Source organism: Octopus sinensis, linkage group LG19 (assembly GCF_006345805.1).
Source record: "Octopus sinensis linkage group LG19, ASM634580v1, whole genome shotgun sequence".
In the NCBI taxonomy this organism is placed as follows: Eukaryota; Metazoa; Mollusca; class Cephalopoda; order Octopoda; family Octopodidae; genus Octopus; species Octopus sinensis.
Window position 1 is genome coordinate 12,285,716 of NC_043015.1, and position 27,853 is coordinate 12,313,568.

The window sequence follows — 27,853 nt, forward strand, 5'->3', positions numbered from 1 at the left end:
TATATATATCTTTTATCTCTTACTTGTTTCAATCATTTGACCATGGCCATGCTGGAGCACTACCTTGAAGGGTTTTAGTGAAACAAATCAACCCTAGTACTTATATTTTTGAAGCCTAGTACTTATTTAATCAGTCTCTTTTGCTGAATTGCTAAGTTACAGGGACATAAACACACCAACACCAGTCATCAAGTGGTTATGGAGGTGGGGACAAACATAGACACAAAGGCACACATAAATACACACACACACATACATCACATATATATACTACAGGCTTCTTTCAGTTTCCTTGTACCAAATCCACTTACAAGGCTTTGGTTGGCCCGAGGCTATAGTAGAAGACACTTGCCCAAGGTGCCAGCAAGTGGGACTGAACCCAGAACCATGTCGTTGGGAAGCAAGCCACTTGCCACACACATACGTGTATGTGTGTATATATCAATTCATATATATATATCATGTGTGTACAGATAGATGTATGATTATTACTGTATAAATTATAGCTTCAGGTAGATTATCATTATCCAGGCAGCTTCCAGTATAGTGGTTAATTGACCACTGTACTCAAATTACATAAAGGCTTTAGTGTTTATCCAAAAATTCATTACAAGAATCAAAGGTTCATCACAGGAGTTTTCACCGAACCAATTTCACTTATCTTGAGATGCTTTTATCTACAACCAACTGGCATTTGATTAGGTTTTGTTAATAATCAACACTTGTGGCTAGTAACAAGCCATGATTCATGGTATCCTTTTCTCTACTAGTAGCCTTGCGGGTTCTACAAACAGTTATAGGTGCTCCTATTTTCATTTAAACTAAACCAGTGTTTTCCAAATCAAAATCAAGCTGTTTATTGCAATTGTCAAATCAGTGCTTATTATATGGAAGTGAAACATGGACATTGACGAAGAAATTATCAAACGGGCAAGATGACTGCTCTGCAAGGATGCTATGAATGGCCCCTAAATGTGAAATGGTGGCAACATATGACAAACGAATGCCTTTATGGGAACCTGCCGAAAGTTTACGAGAAGATCAGGCAAAGATGGTTGCGATTATCTGATCACTGCGTGCGCCACTCTGTTCTAGAAGCATCCAGATTGGTCTTGTGGAACCCACTTCATCATGATGTGATAAAAAAATGAAAACATCATCACACTTATATCAACAACTTGATTGCAGACAGGGCCTCAAGGCAGTGAAGTTGGACCAAGAAGTGTGGCGGGTGGACTTTGTTGCTGTGGCCGGGGTTGGAAAACTTGGCCATAAGAAGAAGCGGTTTCCAACATTTCTTTGACCTCAACACTCTATATCTCTATCCTTAAGGTATGCAACAGCTTTACTCTTTCACTTGTTTCAGTCATTTGACTGCGACCATGCTGGAGCACCGCCTTTAATCGAGCAACTCGACCCCGGGACTTATTCTTTGTAAGCCCAGTACTTATTCTATCGGTCTCTTTTGCCGAACCGCTAAGTGACAGGGACATAAACACACCAGCATCAGTTGTCAAGCAATGCTAGGGGGACAAACACAGACACACAAACATACACACGCATATATATATATATATATATATATATATATATATATATATACGACGGGCTTCTTTCAGTTTCCGTCTACCTACCAAAGTCACACTTGCCCGCAGTAGGACTGAACCCGGAACCATGTGGTTGGTAAGCAAGCTACTTACCACACAGCCACTCCTGCGCCTATCGAAATTTTTTTATCGATTGTTTTTGTTTAAATGTAAAATATCACAGCACCCCTAACTACTGTTAATTATACCCTAGGCAGTAGTTCTCAAACTTATTCTGGTGTGGAACCATTATGCAATTTTCCAAAAATGTCAGAACCCATTCCTATATTTTACAGACAAACCTTTACCACTCTAAGAGACCTATAGAATCAGTATAAGGCTTTAAAAATAATAAGTACCGAGGTCGATACATTCGACTAAAAATTCTTCAAGGTGGTGTCCCAGCATGACCGCAGTCTAATGACTGAAACAAGTAAAAATAAATAAATAAAACACACACATACACGCATGCATGCATCCATGCATACATACATACATACATACATACATACTGATCCGTTGTCTATAGGTTAGATAAAAACACTCTATTTTGAGCAGTTATATTTTATGTAGTCAGGTAATATATCCTTGCTTATGGCATATTACCGGTCACAACGTTACCATTGGTTTCACGTCTACTATTGCACTTAGCAGTGTAGTCGAGTCGTTGGACCAGCTGGCCGAAAGCACATAGCCTCTTTATCAAAGGAGTCTTGGCCAGTTTAATAGTGAGGAAAAAAAAAGGGTAAGATAAAAAAATTTCAGTAAGGGAAAAGAAAGGGTACTTTCCCTGGAACGATTCATGCGGTGTCAGAAATGGATTCAACTGTGTACCTTTTCTTTTCCCCGTTCTCTGGTCCGCAAATGAGTAAGACCACGTTTCTAAAACAAAATTCCTCTTGTGAGGGCAAAATGCTTCGCAGCATTTCACCAACTAGTGTGAGACCACTCTTGGTTCTCTGATACAAAGTTCCTGTCTTAAATTAACATCTTATCAAAATTCCATGTTAATTAATGCCTTAGACACCAATTTAATAATTACAAAAGTATGATACTTAATTCTTCGTGAGCTTCCAAATTAATTGAAATAAAGGCAGTGTAATTCAACAAAATACGATCAGTTGTTCTGCTTGAATTACTTCCCCTATTCCTTTAGCTTGTTAGCTACATTAAAAGCATGGAAAACGATACTGTCTACAATTAACTTCGACAAATTACATAAAGGTTTTAGTGTTAATCCAAAAATTCATTACAAGAATCAAAGGATCTTTCATTTCCAATGGTAATAGAATCAAATGAAGCTTTGCAAAATAAAGAATTTTCAATGCGGACATTTTGCTTTTATTAATAATCTTATTCACCACCACCGCCAACTTTACTGAAAATGAAAAAAAAAGAGTCAAGATAAAAAAGGAAATATTGCAGCTCTTGCGACTTTTGATGGACTTTACATAATTTTGGGATCTTTTCGGTTTGAACGGCAGTTTTTTCTAGCGGTGTCATATGAAATTGTCACCCATAATTATGACCCTAGTATCGATCTATTGCATTTCGATCTATTTTAGGGTTAGGGGTGGGGGGAAGGGTATATTTTTTTCTTCACAAATGTAAATAAACCCAATCTGTTTCTTAAACGAGGGACATATTCATACGGCACAGAATGTTGCTTACCTCAATGGACGTCAGTGATTGGTTGAAATTGCAGAAATTGAAGAAAAAAGCAACAAATATCTTACAAACTATAGAATTTTCTCAATAAAACCAAGAGAAAAAGATGTTTTATAAACACATTCTACCAGTATACGAAGTTTAAAATTTTTTAGTTACCTAGAAATTATGTTAAAAACTGCCGTTCAAACTGAAAAGATCCTAATTTTGTGCCTGAAGAATGGAACCAGTTTAAAATCTGGGACTCTTGTTAAATACAAATTCTGATGCATATGGCAATAATAACATATTGCCCGTTTATAGATGCATAACCACACTTACTTATATGGGAAAAATAATCAAAATATGTGGATTTGGCTTCAGGCTGGGAATCAAACCATGATTAAAGACAAGTTTCTCATAGCTTTATAATTTTATTTTATTTTTCTGCAATGAATGGTCTTTGGTTACAGATGCAATTCAAATGATGTATGAGATATTTGATGTTTGTTATATATTCTGTGCAAATTTCACATATATACTAAATAATCTATGACATATCTGTATACATAGCTTTAACAAAAGAAGAGCTCTGTAGATCATTGTGACTAGTTCTCATAAACTGCAAAATAACCTATGAAAATATATGTTGGTGACAGAGGCAGTGTCAATACTAAGGGCTAATATTTATCCTCACTTAAACGTATATTTTCTGTTAGAACAAACTATACTGCAGTGAATGCCATGAGAGAAACTCTCACATTGGCTTTTGGTGCAAAATGCACCAAACTCTTGTTTATCTCCCCCACTAGTGATATAAACGAGATTGCATTTTGCACCAAAAGCCAATATGAGAGTTTCTCTCTTGGTGCCTACCACAGTATAGTTTAAGTGGGAATAATAATAATAATAACCATCATCATCTTCGTTTAACGTCTGTTTTCCATGCTGGCATGGGTCGAACGGTTTAACTGAGGACTAGCAAGCCAGGAGACTGCCCCATGCTCCAATCTGATTTGGCAAGGTTTCTACAGCTGGATGCCCTTCCTAACACCAACCACTCCAAGAATATAGTAGGTGCTTTTTACATACTGCCAGCACAGGCGCCAGTCGGGCAGTACTGGCATCAACCAGGCTTGTTTGGTGCTTTTTACATGCCACCGGCATGGGAGCCAGTCAGACAGCACTGGCAACGACCACACTCGAGTGGTGCTTTTTACATACCACCAGCATGGGAGCCAGTCAGGTAGTACTAGCATTGGCCATGACAATGATTTCACTTGACTCAAGCACAGTATATTGCCCAATGATCGAATGGTACTCTAAAATGGGCTGGCTATGCGACACTGGCATAGGCCACAGCTATGGTCTCATTTGGCTTGCTGGGTCTTCTCAAGCACAATATATCTCCAAAGGTCTTGGTCACATGTCATTGCCTCCGTGAGGGATAAATATAACCTTATGAAAAGGCAATGGATTTTTAACATGATAATGATGATGGTTATTATCACTGTCACCGTCATGTCATGCTTGTACTCTTTTTTCATGGTTTTTGCTTCATATACTTCCAGTTGCCTGAATATAAAACACAGACTTTGGACAACTCAAAATATAAGGCAATGGAATAAATAGCACCCAAATTAGATTGTTTTAATCTTCTTTAAAATTAACAAGACATAATTAATATGTTATTAAGTTAAATATTCAGTTAGATAAGAAAAAGGAACAATATACATAATAAAATGTTTCTTTCTACAATTTAGAGAATTCGAATTTCTTGAGTAGAATCAATTTTAAAACCAACTTGTCCACCACGAAAATAAAAACGTTTTGGCTCCAGGATACAAATATAGTTTCCTATTTTCAGTTGGCTCCAGGAAAAATATGGGAAAGGATCAGGTTCTTTGTGACAAAATATTAGGATCATCATGCAACCATCAGTGTCCTAAAATGAAGAAAATTTTATTGTTTTAATTTTAAAAAATGTGATTTAATACATTTATATAACAACTAGGTTCCAATAATAGCTGTATTGTATCCCCGCACCCATTCACCTCATCCAATTCAGTCAAACACAAAATACATACTGTTAAACAAATGGAAAAAATCTATTATAGTCTTTAGGAATAAAACTTCAATTTTTATGCCTTTACAATTTTGCTGTTGTATGGTTTCGATTTCACCTGTTGAGGCAAGTGAAATCGAAATCGAACCAAATTCAACAACTGGCACCCATGCCAACCTTCCTTCATTGGACACTAAACTCTGCTTGCAAAGACCTGTTGGGACAAGTGAAATCGGAATTGAACCAAATGCCAGTGGAGCGCTAACAGCTCCATCCGAGCGGGATCACTGCCAGAGCAGCTGTCTAGCTTCTGTGCCGGTGCCATGTAAAAAGCACCATTTGAGCGTGATTGTTACCAGCATCGCCTTACTGGCACTTGTGCTGGTACTTGCTCGTGAACAAAACATTCGAGTGAGGTCATTGCCAGTGCCGCTGGCCTGACTTCTGTGCAAGGTGGCATATAAAAAACACTATTTGAGCATGGCCGTTGCCAGTACCGCCAGACTAGCCCTCATGACGGTGGCACATAAAAGCACCCACTACACTCTCAGAGTGGTTGGCGTTAGGAAGGGCATCCAGCCGTAGAAATTCTGCCAGATCAGATTGGAGCCTGGTGCAGCCATCCGGTTCGCCAGTCCTCAGTCAAATCGTCCAACCCATGCTAGCATGGAAAGCAGACGTTAAATGATGATGATGACTACAAAATGCTTGATATCAATTACCTTCACTTAAGTTTTCGATTATATAGGGCTGCCATAGTGCTCTTAATAAACCTTAAAAATTCCTCTCAAAATCACTAAGTTTTAGTCTTGTACTCAACAACAAATTCAATATTACAGAATTTTCATAATAGCAAAGGTAAACAAATGTGTTGCTTGCTCTGTGGTATACGTCCCACAATAGCTTCAACAAATCAAAGGTAATGATTTGTCATCATTATTATCATCATCATCCTTTAATGTGTTTTCCATGCTAGTATGGTTGGATGGTTTGACCAGAGCTGGAGAGCTGCACCGGGTTCCAGTCTGATTTGGCTTGGTTTCTATGGCTGGATGCCCTCCCTAACACCAACCACTTTACAGTGTGTGCTGGGGGCTTTTAACATGTCACTGGCATGAGAGCTTGTATGTGGCCCAATCACAAGTGACTTTTACATGGCATTGGCACAATACTCTTGCAGGTCAATTCTCTTCTTCAGGGGACGTGGCCTTAACACTTCTGCTGAGGAGCACAGGTTTTCTTAAGTACTATCAGGAACCAAGTTTTTCAGTCTTTTGTCATCTCGTCTGAAAGGTTCAGCATAAATGTATGTGTGTGTGTGGGGGGGAATGGATGGATAGGTGGATGGATGGATGGGTGGATGGATGGATGGGTGGGTGGATGGATGGATGGATGGATGGATGGATGGATGAATGAATGAATGAATGAACGGACAGATTAACAGTAGCTCTAATAATATAAATATTATCGGACACACACACACAGTGTATGTCTTTTGTATATATGCCAGTTTGCTGTGGAATAGCATCCTGGAAAAACTCCCTACATCAAACCAAGTGTTAAAGAACACCGAATGTCTGACAGGTGGGGGCGACTCACCCAGAGTGAATGAGAATGGTAGATACCAGTATTTCACTATCATTACAGTTCTTCCCAAGATGCTATCCCACAGCAAATTGGTGTATAAACAAGACACATACATTGTCTATGTGTGACTGATAATGTTTACATTATTACAACTGCTTTTAATTTGAAACTTAATTTTGCTTCATATGTGCTAAGCCACAATGCAACAGCAAATAGTCTTCATACTATTTGCATATATACCCCAGACGGGTGTTTCGGTTTGTTTCGAGGTGAATCAAGTAAATGATACTAAAGGGCTATAACGGTAGCAAAATATTGATGTCTATTATTCTCGTTCGTGTTGAGCAAGTTGTCTTGCCAGTCTGGGACATTCAGTGTTCTTTAGCACATGGTGTCTTGTAGGGAGCTTTCCCTGGATCTCTGGATGCTATACCTCAGCAAATTGGCATATAAACAAAACATATTTGCTGTGTATGTGTGATTGATAATATATATATCATTGATTATATATATATATATATATATACATACATATGTGTGTATTTATATATATACATATATACATACATACTTACATACCTACACATATGCATGCACACATTAACATAATAAGTACAAGAGTTAAAATAAGCACCAAAGTTGATTTCTACAACTACAGCCTTCAAGGTGGTGCCCATTATGGCTACAGTGTAATGACTGAAAGAAAGAGAGGTCTAAAGACACACTTGTATAAGAGTCTCTTTATTTCATTTCCGAGTAACAATCATCTTTGGTTATTGTAGACAGATTTCACAGCTGCTCTAAGACAATTTAAAGATATCTAACCTACCAACTTCTCTATATCTCAGATGAGTACATCAAACGACTGTGTACCTCTTCACACCATATATCAATGCAAGGAACTACAGTATTCTCTTATCCTGGGCTGGCTGATGTTATTCAAAATACTCATCATTTAATGTATATTTTCAAGGGAGCACTACAACTCAACAAGTAAGATTTCAACAAGTGCCACAACTCAGAAAGCACTTGCTGATTTGAGACATTTGTTATATTTATGGGGCTTGCTGAGTTGGGCCCTTGCTGAAATTAAAAAACTTGCTTAAGTCAGACTTGCACTGTCAGTGTTTACTAAGTTGTGGCACTCACTGAAATGTTACTTGTTAATTTTTATTTGCTGTGTTTGGGTGTAATCTATTTTCAATATATAATTTTGCCACTTATAACTTGTCTTGTTAATTCTGGCTGTTAATTGTTCCAATTCTTAAACTGAAGCTGATTCTTCTGGTGCCTTACCAACAACACTTTTATCAACATAACAGGACTTTCCTTTCCTCCATTTCTCCCAATAAAGCAAGGAATCTTCCTCATTTTCTGCCTGCTTTACATCTAAATATATAATATTTGTACTAGGTAAATCTCCTCCCAAACTATTTCTATTCCCATCCATCCTCACCCCCTTGGCACATGTGTGAGACATGAAACAGAGAAAGAAAAAGAAAAGTAAACAAGAGCTCTCAGTGAGTGCAAACCTCCACCAAGGCAACACCAATGTCCTTTCAATGATTAGTTGGAGATGATTTTTAAAATGAGAATATCTGAAACAAACTCGATTGCTCTCACAAGTGAGAATACTAAAAATGAACCCAACCACTCTCAAAAATTAAGTAAAAAAACAGGAAAAATAATCTAGAATCCTTGTCCAGTACTAGATCGATCCCCAAATCTAATCAGTTTGTGCCAGTCATGAGGCCAAACATCCCAGAGAGTTTCATCCGAATCCATTCAGTGGTTCTTGAGATATCTTGTGCACAGACAAACAAACAAACACAGCTGAAAACAATACCTCCGCCTTCGCTAAAGCAGAGGTAATAAAGAGAAAAGAGACAGTTAAGATGTACAATAATATACTCACTTCAATGAAAATACTTGGCCTAACTTCATCATGTCCTGGTTTTGAAATGTAAGCAACAAGAAGTGTATTTTCTGTCCATCTATTCCAGTGAAATTTCACTTCAACCTCAATAAATCTAGTAATTATATGATGCCAAGGAAAAAGCCCTTTTGCTAAGAGTAAACTTTTGACGTAACGAACTGAAATAAAAGTTTAGTAATTGAGGTTATATGACAGAGAAAAATATTAATCATACAAGTAAAAATACCACCTGTTGAAATCAACATTTAAGAATAAAGATGGCAATGTCAGCAGAAGGTCAAAATAAATGTTTTGTTTTAATTTGTTAAGTATGTCCTGTTCTAAGTTGAAATACCACTGACATTGGCTCACATTTCATCTTTCTCTAAAAGGAATAAAATATAAATCAGTATGTTCTGAAATTTATTAAACTATACTTTATTTCGTTTGCTTTGTTAAAAGAAATCATTCATCAATTCACCGAGGTGTTGGGTGATGCCTGTGATAGCACTTGGCTTTTCCAATGCCTTAGCCTCGCCATCACCCAAGGTAATGCTGTGAGCATGCTAGCTTGCTTCAGTAGGTTCCATTGAACCTTGTGGTGTGTGACCAATTGAAGCACTTGGTGCTGCATTGATGATTCTTCTTTCTTTTTTTTTTTTGTCTTTCTTTTATAAAAACTATATTAGATAAAATAAAGGCAAAATAATTGTTGAAAAAATCATCAATTTCGCCTTTGTATTTAAAAAATAAATCTCTTGAATTCATTAAGATGAGTGCTGGAATAAGAAAAGATTTTTCTGTCATAATTCCATTCACATTCAGGATGTATTACAGGAATATAAACAGACACAAGTGCTTGGCTGTTACATTATTTTAATCAGCCTCAGAAGGGTGAAAGCAAAGTTGATCTTGGTAGGATTTAAATGCAAAGTATAGTGAAGAAGTTAAATGTTTTTTCTTTGCAATTTTGGCACAAGACCTACAATTTTCAGAGGAGGGGGTAAGTAGATTACATCAACCCTAATACTTGACTGGAGTTGATGTATTACTGGTACTTATCTGATTGACACTGAAAGGATGAAAGGCCAAGTTGACCACAACAGAATTTCGACTTGGGATATTGAATCAGAAGAAATACCACAAAGCAATTCTGGAACCTTCCTATCTTAGTAGTTAAATATTGCGAAGTATTTTGTTTGACCCTCATTCATTTCTTCCAATACACAGTCTCGGTCTTTTGCTTTTCCACAAATAAATAAATAAAATCCACTAAGTTTAAAAATCAAATATTAGTAATTATTTATGTATTTTTGTAGCTTACAAATATCACTGAATATAAAAAATATTCTTTTCTATTCTAAGCACAGGCCCGAAATTTTGGAGGGAGCCAGTTGATTAGATCGACCCCTGTATGCAACTAGTACTTAATTTATCGACCCCGAAAGGATGAAAGGCAAACTCGACCTCTGCGGTATTTGAACTCAGAATGTGAAGACAGACTAAGCATTTCGCCCACCATGCTAACTTTTCTGCCAGCTCACCACCTTGAATATAAAAAATATTGTCAGATATATGTTAGAGAGATCAATATGTCATTGTAGATATATATAACAACACTGAACACCTTTTTGATCTCCATGTGTCTAACACATGTGGACATGCCCACAAAGTCAGAAAACAACACAGCTCCCATGACTTTCGGAAACATTTCTTCACACTCAGAGTTGCTGAAGCATGGAATAAACTGCCTGCGTCAGTTGTTGACTGCCATGACACTGCATCCTTTAAGGCCCTCATGCTTTCCGAAATCCGTCGAAACTACACCTGATTATATATGCACTTTCGATGAGTTGTAGTGCACCTGAGCACTGTACACAATGTTTATTATTATTATTATTATTATAGTGGTTAATGAATGATGAAAGAATAATTGGGAATTAATTTGGCCTCAGAAGATCAAGACTCAGTTAACCTATGGGAACATATAAAAAATAATGTTAAGCTAAAGATTGGTGACCCTGTGGTAGTGATGCCAAGTAAAAAGCACTAGTGCTAGTGCAGCATAAAATGCACTCAGTGCACTTTGTAAAGTGGTTGGCATTAGGAAGGGCGTCCAGCCATAGAAACCATGCCGAAGCAGACAATGAAGTCTAGTATAGCTCCCAGCCTTGCCAGCTCCTGTCAAACCGTCCAACCCATGCCAGCACGAAAAATAGACGTTAGATGTTAAATGATGATGATGAATAATAATCTACTAGTATCTATTTAGTATTCAGTATGAAGGGTGAAGTGAGAGAATTAACAGAAAGTAAGAATAAATGCCCTTCTATATTTAGTTCCGTCCATGTGTTCTGAACTCAAATACAACTTGTGATAAACCTGCCTTTCATTCATCTTGGATCAATCAACTAAATACCAGTAATATACTGTGAGAGATTCAATTTATTATGACATTCCCTTACAAATTAGCGACTTTGAGCCTACATGATAAATTAATAAATTTAAGATATTCAGTTTTTAAAATATGTTGTTTATTCCAACAGTATTTTAACCCTTTTGTTACTAACCCGGCCAAAACTGGCTCTGGCTCTGTGGTAAAATATCTTGTTTTCATAAGTTTTGAATTAAAATCTTCCACCAAGTCCACAATTTATGTTCCTAACACTAGCTGAATGATACCTAAATTGTTTTACTAAATTCTTTCTTATATTTAAAATGGTTGAAAGAAACACAGAGCATCTCAAAATAAATACAGTAATGAAAGGGTTAAAGTATAGAACTTACCTTGACTTCTTGAAAGTGAGGTATTTAAACTGTTAGGAGATTTACAGAATTTTTTGTGAAGTTGCCTTGCAGATATTTGACAAGGTTTTGAGCAATATTTTGCAATTTTGCACTGGCTACATGTCATTAGATTTTCACTAAAACTTCCACAGTTTTCACATCTTACAGCTTCAAAAACCAAGGAGTCATACAGTATATGTAAATAAAAGATACATAAACATATATGTGTGTTTTTTAAAAAAAAGAGCTCATGAAAATAAGAAAACAAAATATTTATATAGAAAATCAGATGCAGTTACATAATTATCTTCATGCCTTCCTTACACGGAAAAAAAAACATGGATTAAATTCTTTAGTTTAATCAGGTGTTGGATATTAATTTTCTATTAGATTTCATTCCATATTTAGTTTCATCTCTAAATGTTCCTACCTTAAATGCAGTCAGGGCTAACTGACTTCCATCCTTCTGGGATTAATAACATAAGTATCAGTAATATAGTGCTGGTAATTCAAAAGACTATAATTTTCCCTCACAAAATACTGGCCTAGAGCTAATGGAATCAATGATTAAAAATAAACAATTAACTTTTTTCTCATAAAGACATGGCCATGTGGTAAGAGGTTTCCTTCTCAACCACACAGTTGTGGATCAGTTCCACTGCATGGCACCTGGGGCAAGTGAGTTCTCCTTTAGCTCCAGACCAACCAAAGCCTTGAGTGGATTATTTGGCAGGCAGAAAGTGAAAAAAGCTCATCACACACACACACACATACATACATACATACATAATATATATGTGGGTGTGTGTGTGTGTATAGAAAACAAAAAACAGAGATAGGTGAAGGAATAACAAACGAGTGCATTAGTTTGAGGTTTGGTAAAAATGGAAAAAGTCTTTGATGGTTCAAGCCTATACTCTTCAACAGAAAAGGATGAGAAAGGAAAAAATTGAGAAAGAGAAATATACACACATATATATATATACATGGTGCAGTGAATAAATTGTCGTCTAAATTACACAAAAATGAAAATACCACTGACATCTCATTTTAACAGATATATTTACCAAATTTACATAAAAATATCTTGAAATACTAAAGAGTAAATTTATTTAATAAAATCACAATTAGCTTCAACCACAGCCTCCAAACGATTTCAGAATCTTCTATAACTCTTCTGGATGGTCTCCTTGTTTAAGTTGGTGAATGCTGCCATAATCCTTGCCTTTAGTTCATCTTTGGTGTTACAAGGAGTTTTATTGGTATCTCACTCACCTGTGTCCCACACATAATAATCAAGAGGGTTGCAGTCTGGGGAGTTATGTGGCCAGATGTTAGGGATGATGTGGTCACAGAAATTGTCTGACAACCATGACTAGGTTCTCCTGCTTGTATGGCATGGTGCAGAATTCTGTTGCCAGTCATAGGATCTTCCAGCAACCACCCTCTTGACCTAGGGCAGCACTACCTCTTCCAGGCATTTGATGTAGGCCTCTGTGTTGAGTCTGAGGCCATGTGAGAAGATGAATGGAGGCATAACATTACCATCAGTGGTGGTCACTCCAAATACCATGATGTTGCCTGGATGTTTGATTTTTATCACTCTCGATACATGTTTTGGAGACACAGCAAGCCAAATATTGTTCTGTGTGTTCACCGTCTGATCCTGGCAGAAATTTTTTTCATCTGAGAAAAACCAAAGCATGTTCGGTTGGAGGAGATGCTTGAGTTTGTTCAAAAGCTTCATAGCACGGTCTTTCCTCTTATCCTTGGTAGCTTGGGAGAAAGATTGGCCCTTTCTCATCTTGTATGAGGAATACCAAATGTCTTCATACTCTACCTGCCTAGCAAGAAACTCAGGCACTCCCATATCCCTGTCAATGGACCTGATTGACTTGGAGGAATTATTGTCAATCATCGCCTGGATCTTACCAATAAATTCAGGAATTCTTTTCTTATGAGAATGATCAGAGTGAGTTTTCCAAGCTGCTATACCTTTGTAATCACTATTAGACTCGTCCAACTCTTTCTGAATCCTCTGCACTGTCCTCAGATCGGCACTCAAATACTCTGAAATGTTCGTATTGGAGCTTCCAGCAGGAATTCTAAGCAGTACATGTCGTTTCCAAATTTCTGGCAGAATGAATGCAAGGTGCTGTTTTTCTCACAGATGGTGCCCAACTGACCCTACTATACTGTATAGTCAACAATATATATATATATATATATATATATATATATATATATGTGTGTGTGTATATATATATATATATATAAGAGAGATGACAAAGGGAAAAATGATTATCGTATGAACTTCATTAGGTTACAGACATTTCTGCTATAAGATGCAGTGGACTCATAGTTGAGTGCTGAATAACATCCTATAGCTTCACCTGAAATATGAAGTACTATTTATTTGGGAAAGAATTACATTTGCACCTATATAGAGAATGCCATCAACAATGAGAAAAGTCAATACAGATGTATATAAGATATATATACCGGAGTAAACACATAAATGTGAAACAAGGTGGAAAAAGGAGTACTCAAATACCAGTGGTAGAGTAATATGCTTTATTTAAAGCAGCAGAAAATTCAACAAAACCTGTTACTCTGAGTTTCACGTTCCCGTTCGTCGGACAGTTTTTGAAATATCTGACTCTATGAAGTAAACAAGTGATTATCCAATCAATACTTGGAATTCAAAATAAAGTTTATGTTGGAATTAATGTTCAACGCCACTTCATTTAACACAATACTAAAATTAGCAAAAACTGTCCGACGAACGGGAACGTGAAACTCAGAGTAACAGGTTTTGTTGAATTTTCTGCTGCTTTAAATAAGATATATATATATATATATTTAAATAAAACAACCATAATATATTACATCAAACAAAATATTTTGAAATATCTGACTCTATGAAGTAAACAAGTGATTATCCAATCAATACTTGGAATTCAAAATAAAGTTTACGTCGGAATTAATGTTCAACGCCACTTCATTTAACACAATACTAAAATTAGCAAAAACTGTCCGACGAACGGGAACGTGAAACTCAGAGTAACAGGTTTTGTTGAATTTTCTGCTGCTTTAAATAAGATATATATATATATATTTAAATAAAATAACCATAATATATTACATCAAACAAAATATTTTGAAATATCTGACTCTATGAAGTAAACAAGTGATTATCCAATCAATACTTGGCATTCAAAATAAAGTTTACGTCGGAATTAATGTTCAACACTACTTCATTTAACACAATACTAAAATTAACATAAAACTCAAATCAGTTCAATCTAAAAGGATATTACAGTGAAGACCTTGATGAAACCATACCGGTATTATAGCAGAGTTGCAACTGCAACACTTACTAACTAATGTAGTGGAAACATATGTTGGTCGATATTTAAATCAAAATGTAAATTGAAATTTCTGAAATGCTATTTCATCTTACTCATTATTATTTATATAAAAAATGTGTGTGTGTGTGTGTATATAAACATATATGCATATATATATATATATATATATATATACATATATCTATGTTTGTCTATATCAGTGGTTTTCAACCAGGGTTCCGCGGAACCTTGGGGTTCCGCCAGTACAGTCCAGGGGTTCCGCAAGAAGTTACAAAACTGCTAAAATCGGCAGTAATTTTTAATTCTCCTGTGCAGATATGTGTGCATAAAACTATTAAATTATTGCACAGGGGTTCCTCGAGCCAGTGGAATGTTTCCTTGGGGTTCCGCTCCAGTAAAATGTTTGAAAAGTACTGGTCTATATATACATGAGCAATGTAGCTAGTACTAAAAATCTCTAAATGAGATATAAGTAGTACCAATAATAGACAGTAACGTTTTTTTTGCCACTATAACATGGCTGTTCTATAAAGAATTATGTTACTACATTTTAACCGCAGGAAAAACGTCTTTTCCAGCTGGTTAATGACACACAACCTGTGTCCACACACACATACATGTATATACATAACTATATATGTGTGTGTGTATATATATATATATATATATATATATTAATAGCTGGTGAAGGCCGGTTTATAGGGCTTCCCTGGGTTTCTCACCATAAAGAGTAATTTTATGGTGTATCTTCAGACACTAAGACCTGATGGCCTATGACCTTTTTAAAATATGGCGGGGGAAATGATACTGATATAAACAGTGGGACTTATCGCCTCCTGGAGCTAGTCATCAGTTTCCAGCTGTGTCGTCTTCCTTCAGTCACGCCACCTGTCAGCTATGAGGGTAAAAGGTAGGGGGTTATCCCCTACTCTCATCAGCAACCAATTTCCAGCTGTGGTGTAATTATCACTATTATGTGGTCCCCAAAACGCTAACAAGAAACAACATAATAGCGATAATAGCGCCTATTAGCGATAATTGCACCACAGCTGGAAGTTGATTGCTGATGAGAATAAGGGATAACCCCCTACCTTTTACCCTCATAGCCGACAGGTGGTGTGACTGAAGGAGGACAACACAGCCAAAAACTGATAACCAGTTCCAAGGGGACATAATTACCACTGTTTATATCTGTATCATTTCTCCCTCTATATTTCAAAGAGGTCATAAGCCATCAGGTCTTAGGGTCTGAAGGTACACCATAAAGGTACCCCTTATGGTGAGAAACCCAGGGTAACGCTACAAACCAGTCTTCACCAGTAATTAATATAGACTGCTTTTCTTTTTAGAGTGGGCTTCTATTCTGGATTTATGTTTTTCTAAAAAAAACGATTATATATATATATTTATTAGTGGGTGAACAATCCAACGCTTTGCGAATTCTGCTTCGCAATGATAGGAAGAGCCGACATCGAAGGATCAAAAAGCGACGTCGCTGCGAACATAAATCCAGAGAAGAAGCCCACTCTAAAAAGAAAAGCAGTCTATATTAATTACTGGTGAAGACTGGTTTGTAGCGTTACCCTGGGTTTCTCACCATAAGGGGTACCTTTATGGTGTACCTTCAGACCCTAAGACCTGATGGCTTATGACCTCTTTGAAATATAGAGGGAGAAATGATACAGATATAAACAGTGGTAATTATGTCCCCTTGGAACTGGTTATCAGTTTTTGGCTGTGTTGTCCTCCTTCAGTCACACCACCTGTCGGCTATGAGGGTAAAAGGTAGGGGGTTATCCCTTATTCTCATCAGCAATCAACTTCCAGCTGTGGTGCAATTATCGCTAATAGGCGCTATTATCGCTATTATGTTGTTATATATATATATATATATATATATATATATATATATATAATCATTATTATTATTATTATTATTGAGTGAGAGAGCAGTGCATGCTATCAAAGTGACACTGGGATAAAATATACAAACCCCAGTATACCCATCATGACTACACACACACACACACAGGGTGTTGAAGCTAATTTGACAATTTTTATGCCTCCTTTTTTTTAAGAAGAGCTTAAACTTGCTGTATTAGTGGACAATGTTGGAGAGATTCAACTGAACAAGATTCGAAAAAATAGATGCTTTGAAGTGTGCTCCTTATTGCTTTCTCAACTGGAAACAGACCATTTTTGCATCAAATCATTACTTGTGATGAGAAATGGCTTGCCGGGTCTTCTCAAGCACATCATATCTCCAAAGGTCTCAGTCACTTTTCATCACCTCAGTGAGGCTCAACATTCAAAGATCATGCTTCACCACCTCAACCCAGGTCACCCTGGGTCTACCTCTTTCACAGGTTCCCTCTAGTGCTAGGGTGGGACACTTTTTCACACAGTTGTCCTCATCCATTTACAACACATGATCATACCAGCGCAGTCATCTCTCTTGCACACCACAACTTATGCTTCTTATGTCCAACTTTTCTCTCAGAGCACTTACACTCTATATATGTGTAGGTGTATGAGAATGTATGAATGTTTAAACATGTACAGAAATAGATGATAGAGCATTGCCTGGTGACCAGCTTAAAAATGAAATAAAAAATTTGTTTGTTTACGAATCCTAATTCACATTCTCCTCTAACAAATAAGAAAAGAACGGCTTATGTATTATGATAACTGTTATTATAGAACTGACTTACTTATCTAGAGTCTTATCTAGAGTCTTATCATTTTTGTGTCTAGGGTGAGTGATTATGTCAATATTAATAACACACACACACACACTGGTTCATTTCCACTCCTTTATTATTAGTTAATGGGTTAAATATCCAACTAATTAATTTATTATTTTCCTTTTGTTTGTTTTTCTATCAAAGCTTTTTCATTGCTATTTGCATCCCTTTCAGTGACTTATCTCTTGGTCCTTTATGAAGACCAGGTTTGTCTGTCTGAAACCTTGTTATGTGAATGAGTATGTGTGTGCATGTGCTTGCATATGTATGTTGTATGTATGTATGTATGTATTTATGTATTTATGTATGTGTGTATGTATGTATGTATGTATGTATGTATGTATGTATGTATGTATGTATACATGTATGTGTGTGTGTATGTATGAATGCATGCATGCATGCATGCATGTATGTATGTGTGTATGTATGTATTCTTCTGCCTGTTTGTACACCTGTGTCTGTGTATTCATGCTTCCATGTGTTTGTGTATGTATGTGTGTGTGTGTGTGTACTTCTGCTTGTGTGTGTCTGTGCATGTGTAACGTATATGCATGTGTGTGCATGGTGTGTATATGTGTGTGTGTATGAACATGCTCCCAGTCTCCTTTTGTGTGTATGTGCATGTCTATCCATACTACCTACTTACCTACCTACCTACATATTTACTTGCCTATCTTCCCACCTGTCTACCTACCTACATAATTAACTAAGCAACTAACGATCTACAAAGCACACCTAACCAACCACCTAAAAACCTACTTACCTATCTCCCTACCAACCTATTTTCTTACTTGACAGCCTACTCATGAATGCATCTATGTATGCACACTGCATGGTTAGCATCTGTGGCACTGAGGCATCTCTACTTCCTACATCTATTTCCTATTTAGTATGGGTAATTTTTCATTTATGAGAATGTAGTCTTGTAATAAAGGAGTGGAATTGAACCAGTGCGTGTGTTAATATTGGCATAATGACCCTCCCTAGATACAACAAAATTCATTGCAACATACAAATTCACATAAAGAATCTTACAAACCAGATACAAAAGCTTTTATCTTCTTTCTCTTAATCATTTCAGACATTTGACTTGAAAGGGTTTAGTCGAACAAATCAACCAAAGTATTTAATTGTTTTTCGTTTAGAAGTTTGATACTTACTCTAACAGTTTCTTCTGCTGAATTGCCAAGTTATGGAAATATAAAAAAACCAACACTGGTTGCCAAACTGTGGTGCAGGATAAACACAAAGATGCACACACACACGCATATATATATATATGTATGTATATATATATATATATATACATATATATATATATATAATCAATAATAATAAAGGGTAAAATTAATTAATTAAGTAATAATTAATAAATTTTGCCAAGTAGTTCGGTATGTTAAAAGAACCAATATCGGTAAACTTAAACAAAAAAGTTTTATAATTACAAGTATAATTATAATTAGGGTTCAGAAAAAATTTGCTTCACCACATACCTAAATTTAGAAATAGCGGTTAAAACTAGCTATTTCTCTACCATAAGAAAATGTTCTCTGGGAGATTTCCTTATATGTATGTATTATATATATATATATATATATATATATATATAACAAAGTTGAGTTGTGGGGTATCGCCCGAGTGGAATTATATACGAAAGAAGGTTTGAAAATGCAATTTAAAAGATGTTTATTTACTTAACCGGTTTCACTCTTTGGAAAAAGATTGTCAAAAGTAACATATGGAAGTTTGGTTGTGTTAATTATTGGTTGTTGCAAATTGCCACATTACATGTATATATACAGTCTTTGGTAACAGGGACATGTTAAGGACATAAAAAAGTACAACAGTATGATGAGAATATTTGAAAAAATGGGCAGAAAAGATTAAAACAAATATATTATACATCTCAGGGTAATTTCCAGGAGGAATTATCAAAAAAAGTTCAGTACAGAATATTATGAATTCATTTTCCAAAGAGGAAAACCGGTTAAGTAAATAAACATCTTTTAAATTGCATTTTCAAACCTTCTTTCGTATATATATATATATATACTTTTTTTGATATTTCCTCCTAGAAATTACTCTGAGATGTATAATATATTTGGTTTAATCTTTTCTGCCCATTTTTTCAAATATTCTCATCATACTGTTGTACTTTTTTATGTCCTTAACATGTCCCTGTTACCAAAGACTGTATATATACATGTAATGTGGCAATTTGCAACAACCAATAATTAATGCAACCAAACTTCCATATGTTACTTTTGACAATCTTTTTCCAAAGAGTGAAACCGGTTAAGTAAATAAACATCTTTTAAATTGCATTTTCAAACCTTCTTTCGTATATAATTCCACTTGTGCGATACCCCACAACTCAACTTTGTTATATATATTTATATATATATATATATATATATATATATATATATATATATATATATATATATATATATCAATATATATATATATCAATATATATATATAGAAATAATTGAGATTCAGTTGAATTAGGTGCTTAAGTTGAACACCAAGTCCAGTTATTCCATAAGTAAATGCCCTGAGCAGTATTTATAGAAACTACCTAATAATTAATTAATTAAATATATGAATGAATATTAAGTTGATTCTATGTAATCTTTCCTTTTGAATGTTTATAACTGATATATACACACATTTTACCTATTTTGGTTATATTATATTTGAGAAAATCTTGGATTTTATTTTTATACAACTTAATAATATTGTTTATAAACAATCACCCATAGTGTCCCAAGATAAAATTTTCTCTGTATTAACATCCTAGGTTTCTTAGTGTATTGCCTCTTTAACTGGTAATTAACATCATGATTTAAAGTCTTCCCCTACCCAGCCTCTTTTTATAGACTATGATGTGAAGGAGGAAAAAGACGCAAGCAAAGAGAGAATTGTGGTCCAGAAAAGGGTGGCTCTCAACGTCTACATGCTCTTGATCTGCAAGATTCACTCAACGTCCATGCCTACTGTCCATCACTGTACCATCTAACACACCTACTCTCATGCGCTGTCCACCACCAACTGCTGCTTGCACCTAGCTGACTCCACATGCCCACCGTGGTCCTTCCAGTGAGGCCCAAAGGCCTCATTTAGTATTCTTGTGATTCCCTCCGCAGTCCTTGTCTTCATCTCTCTCCATATGGCCATCCGCTCTGGTCCACAGTCAACCATCGAGAGGTATGCCCCCTGCCAGTAGTGCATCATGTCCACTGCCTGTCATTTCCAGTTGTGTTCTACTGGAATGCTTCCTGCCTCATGCACACCCGGTCCAGGGTCAATGTCGCAGTTCCCAACTACACTTTGCACACTCTGCCTGGTTAAGTCAGAGTCAACTTTCCTGGCTAGGAACAGGGTCCTGTGCACCTCCATATGATACATGGTATGCAATCTTCTCATCTCCGAGTCACTCAGTCGACACACTGCAGCCACTCTTTGCTCCTGTCATCTACCTCCACTCTTTCAAGGTTTTGCTGCAAATGTCCATAGCTTCACCACCCGTATGGCACAATATGTGGTTGTTCAGCTCTCAGAAATCTAATACTGGCCTGACTTTATGCTTCGTCGGCTGCATCACTGCCATCAGTGGTAGCACTCCACTCTCCACATCCTCTTTCCAAGGGATCAGAATACCTTCCTTGATCCACCATTCCACCTCTCCCTTGAACTCACTTCTGGCATCCCCTTTCAGGGTATTCTGATAGCAGCCTATTGCGTTTTTCAACGTCGGAGGATCTTGCTTCCAGAGCCATTTCCTTGTCCACTGCCAGCCATCAAACACAGCCTGAAAATCTTTGTCTGTAATGGTGTGTGCAGCACATTTTTCTTCGCAGCTTTCACCACTCTCCTGTTGCACAGCGCATAGCACTCCCGCATCACCAAACACTACACCAGCTTCATCAACCGCGACACCTCCCAAACGGACAATGGCGTCCATCCCCATCACCACATCGACTCCACCCACCACATGGTCAGTCAGGATCACGTGCAAACTCAGTCTCGTTCCTCATACCACCATCTCCACGTTGCTACTTCCTCTGCATTCAACTTCCGTACTTTCAACAGTTCTTACACGACTCACTCCACTCCACTCTTCCACCACCTCCGGAGTCATTAGGGTTGCTGAGCAGCCCAAGTCCACGAGGACTCATGACACCTTTCCGTTTACCACGACGTCTATTACTGGCAATGACTGTATACACGCCTCTGTTCTTTTGACGGGACGACTACTAGCACAGTAGTCTCCCTTAGACTGTTTCACTAAACACATGCAATAGTGATGTGAGCTATTTGTCAGTATCGATAGCAAATTATTCCAGGCCTGGGTTCCTTGCAGTCTTTCACCATGTGCAAACCCTGACACTGGAAACAGTGCCCTTTGAAGGGTTACACCCGTTCCTTGTTCAACCCCTCTCTGCCGCTCTTTTGTTTGACCCCTTCTCGTTATTGCAGTCACTGCTAAAGGTGTCATCCTGCAACACGAGACGATTAAGGAATGTATATTGTTGTGTGCGATGAGTGTGTTTACAGTATAAAGTAGTAGAGATGTATGTGGGCAGATGTGCTTGTAAGTTTACCAAGGGGAGGGTAGGAGGGAGAGGCAGGTGAAATAAGAGAAAAAGATTTTTTTTATAAATGGTAAGGAAAGATTGAGAGAGAAATATATAAATGACAATAAGTAATTAAAGTGAAATTGGTGGGAATATATTGGTGGTTTAATATATATATATTTCTTTACTACCCACAAGGAGTTAAACACAGAGAGGACAAACAAGGACAGACAAATGGATTAAGTCGATTACATCGACCCCAGTGTGTAACTGGTACTTAATTTATCGACCCCCGAAAGGATGAAAGGCAAAGTCGACCTCGGCGGAATTTGAACTCAGAACGTAACAGCAGACGAAATACGGTTACGCATTTCGCCCGACGGGCTAACGGTTCTGCCAGCTCGTCACCATAAATTTGGTTTAGTATATAGTGGCAGAGAGGGTAAATAAGGGAGAAAAGTTTAAGAAACAGATTGCTTGAAGCTAACATTCTTCCTACAGCTTGATCCTTGGATCTTATATCTATATATACTAGCTGGACCCATGAAAACTTCACGGGAAACATAAAAACTGTAAGCATCTGTAAATTGAGACTTCATATAATAACTCTCAAATAATTATATTTAAGCAGGACCATGGGAAATTGTATGAAATACCAAAAATGTAAGCGTCTTTAAATAGTGACCATATTTAAGTATGGAATAATTTTTGTTATTTTTCTGTTATACTAATAATAATCATAAATTTTTATACAATATAATTTGATATTTTTAAAATTTAACATTTTACATGCACATTGCACAATGCTCACTTCTACATCCCCTGGAGGTGTGAGTTTTGAGTTGTTTTTTTTAACTGGTACCACCTGTAGTCTGGGAGGTTTGAACAATTAGACTTTTTGTTTCTAACTGGTACCACCTGTAGTCATTGAGTTCCACTCCCTCTGTGGGTTTTCCTCTCCTGCTAACCAGATTGAGTGTTGTTTTTGTAATTGACTGTGCTGAATTGGGGGTGCCTCCCAAAGAAGGCAGTGACGTATTCTGCATTAGGGGTTGAACATTATTAGACTGAGTTGCTGTTGCTGCTGCGGACTATGGAGGTGATGGAGGTGATGCTGGCTGGTGTGATTTTGTGGTTTGCTGGTATGGTGGGAGAGGAGGCCACTGCGAGGAAGATCCAGCAGGCTCCTGACTGATTCTTGGGTCTTGAAGGTGTAATGTGGATGTGTAATGATGGAGCTGGCTGGTGTGGTGGTCTTCCTCACAGTACTTCATGGTAGACAATATTTTGTGTGTGTGTGTGTCACAACACATTTTTGGTCTTGTTTGTGATCCCGAATGAGTGTCATAACTCTTACTTTGATATTGTTCATAGCTCATGCTCTTGAAAATGTGACATATATTTGGCCATAAGAAAATTATCCCCCACTGACATTGCCTCATTGGGTGAGGCAATGTTAGTGGGGTATAATTGGTAACCACTGAAAAATACCTTGGTTACCAATTATCACCACTAATAAACAAAATTTCTCAGAATTTGAAAAGCTTCAGAGAAACCAGTCATTTTATTAGAGGGAAAAAAATGATATTTTGTATACTATCATATAATACTTATGCCATGATGATTTAAATATATTTTTCAGTTTCATAGAAGCGAAAGAAAGAAGAGTGTCAGTGTTATCAAGTGAACGATATTTCGGCATCTAGTGTGCCTTCCAAGGGTTCAAAAAATAAACTTCTACTTCATTTTTACATTATTTACATTTGACAGATATTTGTCCTCATCTTGTTTGTTGTTAAGACAACGTTTCAGCTGATACACCCTCCAGCCTTCATCAGGTGTCATGGTGAAGTTTCAAACCTGGGTTCTCATTCCTAAGGTATTTTTCGATGTTATTATTGTTGTTGTTGTTGTTGTTGTTCAGGTCACTGAATAACAACTCTACTAACCTCAAGATTCCAAGTTCAATTCCAGGCAGTGACCTGAATAACAATAATAATAATAATAATAATAATAATGATGATGATGATGATGATGATGATGATGATGATGATGATGATAATAATAATAATAACATCGAAAAATACCTAAGGAATGAGAACCCAGGTTCAAAATCTCCCCAAGACACCTGATGAAGGCTGGAGGGTATATCAGCCGAAATATTGTGTTAACAACAAACAAGATGAGGACAAATATCCGTCAAAAGTAAATAATGTAAAAATGAAGTAGAAGTTTATTTTTTGAACCTGTGGAAGGCACACTAGATGCCGAAATATCATTCACTTGATAACAATGACGCTCTTCTTTCTTTCACTTCTGTACACCTGCTGGAGGAGTTACCTCAATCCAATAAAATATTATCATTATTATTATTATTATTATTATTATTATTATTAGTAGTAGTAGTAGTAGTAGTAGTAGTAGTAGTGGTGGTGGTGGTGGTGGTGGTGGTAGTAGTAGTAGTAGAAGAGGTGGTGGTGGTGGTGGTGGTAGTAGTATTAGTAGTAGTAGTAGTAGTAGTAGTAGCAGCAGTAGTAAATACAAACATCTTAAGTACAAATTAATCCAGTTATGGAAAATGAAGGTGAAGATAGTGCCAGTTATCGTTGGGTCCTTGGAGTCAGTATCAGAAGGTATCAAGAGGAATATAACTGTTACAAAAAGTTTGCCTCCTTGACACAGCCAGAATAATCAGCAAAGTATTAGATAAGTGAAAAGAACGAATAGCATGTTATTGTAGGCTGTGGGTAGTAAGCCCACTACGCACGCAAGACTCCAGGAGCTCCAGAAAAACCCGTGATAAAGAGATAATAATAATAATAATAATAATAATAATAATAATAATAATAAGGCGAAAGAATTTGACAAGCTCAGAAAATATAAAGACCTGCTCATTGAAATTGAGAAAATGTGGCATCTCAAGGCGGTTACAATACCAGTGATCGTAGGAGCACTAGGAATGATCAAGAAGGGAACCGAAAATTATATGAGAATGATCCCTGGCTTACCATCCCTGCAAGAAGCGCAAAAGATTGTCTTAACTGGTACATCACACGTATTGAGAAGAGCATTGTCGATGTGAGAACTATTACTACCCATGTATTTTAATTTAACTTTATTTCTATCAAAAAAAAAATTAACGAACTCGTGAGTTTAGTTTAATGGCCTACCAATGTATACAATGAGTTTCTTTGCCCTAGGAGTCGGGAAGACACTCAGCAAGAAATGGAAGCAAATTTGAAAGAAGAAGAAAAACCCATAATAATAATAATGATGTTGATGATGATAATGGTTTCACATTTTGGCACAAAGCCAGCAATTTTGAGGGAGGGACTAAGCTGATTACATTGACTCTAGTACTTAGCTGATACTTATTTTCTTCCTCTATAAAGGCAAAGTTAACCTCAGCGTGATTTGAACTCACAAGGTGGTGAGCTGGCAGAATTGTTAACATGCCAGGCGAAATGCTTAGCAGTATTTCGTCTGTCGCTACATTCTGAGTTCAAATTCCGCCGAGGTCGACTTTGCCTTTCATCCTTTCGGGGTCGATAAATTAAGTACCAGTTACGCACTGTAATCGACTTAATACCTTTGTCTGTCCTTGTTTGTCTCCTCTATGTTTAGCCCCTTGTGGGCAATAAAATAATTTTAAAAATGAAAAATAAGAATTTGGATTCAGAACATAAGGATGGATGAAATGCCACTAAACATTTTGCCCAAGATGCTAATGGTTCTACCAGCCTGCTGCCTTACTGCTGCTGCTGCTGCTGCTGCTGCTGCTGCTGCTGCTGCTACTACTACTACTACTACTACTACTACTACTACTACCACTACTGCTGCTGCTACTACTATTACTACTACTACTACTACTACTACTACTACTACTACTACTACTACTACTACTACTGCTACTACTACTACTACTACTCATAATAATAATAATAATAATAATAATAATAATAATAATAATAGTAATAATAATAACAATAATAATCACGATGGTTATATCTGTGTGTGTACAAACATGCACACACACACACACATATATATACACAAATACATAAATGTGTGTGCGTGCGTGTGTGTGTGTGTGTGTATTCAATGGGCCTTTTCACAGTTTCCATCAACTAAATTCACTCGCAAGGCATTGTTTGGCCATAGGGCTATAGTACAAGACACATGCTCAAGGTGGGGGGCTGAACTTGAAGCCATGCGGTTGCAAAGCAAGTTCCTTAACCATAATACCATACCTGTACCTATATTATTCATTGGATTATCTCCACTTCGCTTACATTATAATAAAAATCTTAAGAAAAGAATTTAAAAAAGATGCTTACTAGTAAATTTTAGACTTGTTCCTGCATTAGTTTTCTCTCCGTTTATTGTTCCAGTTTCCTTCAGATCAGATTTGATGTTCATCTGCCTGGTTTCCTTTTGATTGGTATCCTTTTCACTGGCATCTTTCTCACTGAAATCCTTCTCACCATTTTTTCCCTCGCAGTTCATAATCTCATTATTGTCCTTGCTAGCTTCTTTGTCACCCTCCTTCTGGCTGATTTCATTCATGTCCACTTTACTACTGGTTTCCTCTTTCTCCATGTTGTCACAATTGCTTTTTACTTGCCCTTTATTTTGTCTATTTTTATTCTTGTTGTTCACTTTATTGTCTATCCCACCTCTTTCCTCATCATCTACACTTACACAGTTTTCCTTTACCGGCCCCTTTGCAGAGCTTCCCTCACCACTATACTCATGACCAGTCTGTTTCTCACTGTTCTCTTCAGTATTTGTCTCTGGAGCCTTACAATTGTTTCGATGCATTGGCCAGTCAATTTTCTGGCACTTTGTTGAGCAGTAGAATACTGATTTGCACTTAGAACATCCACGCAGAGCAACATTAGTTCTGTAACATGTCTGGCAAAAGCTTTCTGCTTCATCACTCACATTTATATGCATCTTAGTAGGCTTGGTGTGTTTATTGAAACTGGTTACTTTTGGTTCTGTAAATTCATCAAATGATGGGTTCAGTCTTTGATTTTGAGTGGTTTGTGAGGTAGAGCATACTTTTTCATGTTCCCTTTTGTGCATTCTTTCACATTTTTTAGAACAATATGAAACAGCTTTGCACTGAGAACATTGGTAAATAAAAGTTTTTACCTTACCACAATTTTGACAATAATCTTCAGTTAAAACCATATTTATCTGCAATATTAAAAAAATATATATATAAAAAAATGAATATTATATAACTACTCAATTTTATGACACTTCTCTATTACAATAAAAGAAAGAAAACTAGGGTAAGCATGCAGAGAACTACATTAAAAGGCACAAAACAACCAGTTGTATTTCATGTGGTGGTGGCACATAAGAGAACCATCCAAACGTGGCTGTTGCCAGCGCCGCCCCGACTGGCTTCCATGCCAGTGGCATGTAAAAAGCACTATCCGATCGTGGCCGTTGCCAGCCTCGCCTGGCCTCCGTGCCGGTGGCACGTAAAAAGCACCATCCGATTGTGGCCATTTGCCAGCCTCACTGGCCCCTGTGCCGTTGGCACGTAAAAAGCACCCA

The 27,853-nt window shown here is 36.8% G+C and overlaps 1 protein-coding gene across 5 annotated transcripts in view; it reads right to left on the reverse strand.

Annotated features, from left to right (window-relative positions):
* Nucleotides 1–4,843: 4,843 nt before the first annotated feature.
* The window catches only part of LOC115222266 (ubiquitin carboxyl-terminal hydrolase 15-like), a 38,365-nt gene continuing 15,355 nt past the window's right edge, over nucleotides 4,844–27,853 (reverse strand). Inside the window, exons 2-6 of one of the 5 annotated variants that reach the window (XM_036511171.1) lie at nucleotides 26,951–27,484; nucleotides 26,620–26,803; nucleotides 11,588–11,764; nucleotides 8,801–8,979; nucleotides 4,844–5,178 (exon numbers count right to left, since the gene is read on the reverse strand). In XM_036511171.1, coding sequence (XP_036367064.1) covers nucleotides 4,993–5,178; nucleotides 8,801–8,979; nucleotides 11,588–11,764; nucleotides 26,620–26,803; nucleotides 26,951–27,478 — 1,254 coding nt within the window. In that variant the 5' untranslated portion in view covers nucleotides 27,479–27,484 and the 3' untranslated portion in view covers nucleotides 4,844–4,992. Of the gene's footprint in view, nucleotides 5,179–6,732; nucleotides 7,024–8,744; nucleotides 8,980–10,709; nucleotides 11,355–11,573; nucleotides 11,765–26,619; nucleotides 27,485–27,853 lie in introns of those variants that run through there. The other 4 variants (XM_029792430.2, XM_036511169.1, XM_036511170.1 and 1 more) reach the window with 4 other exon arrangements.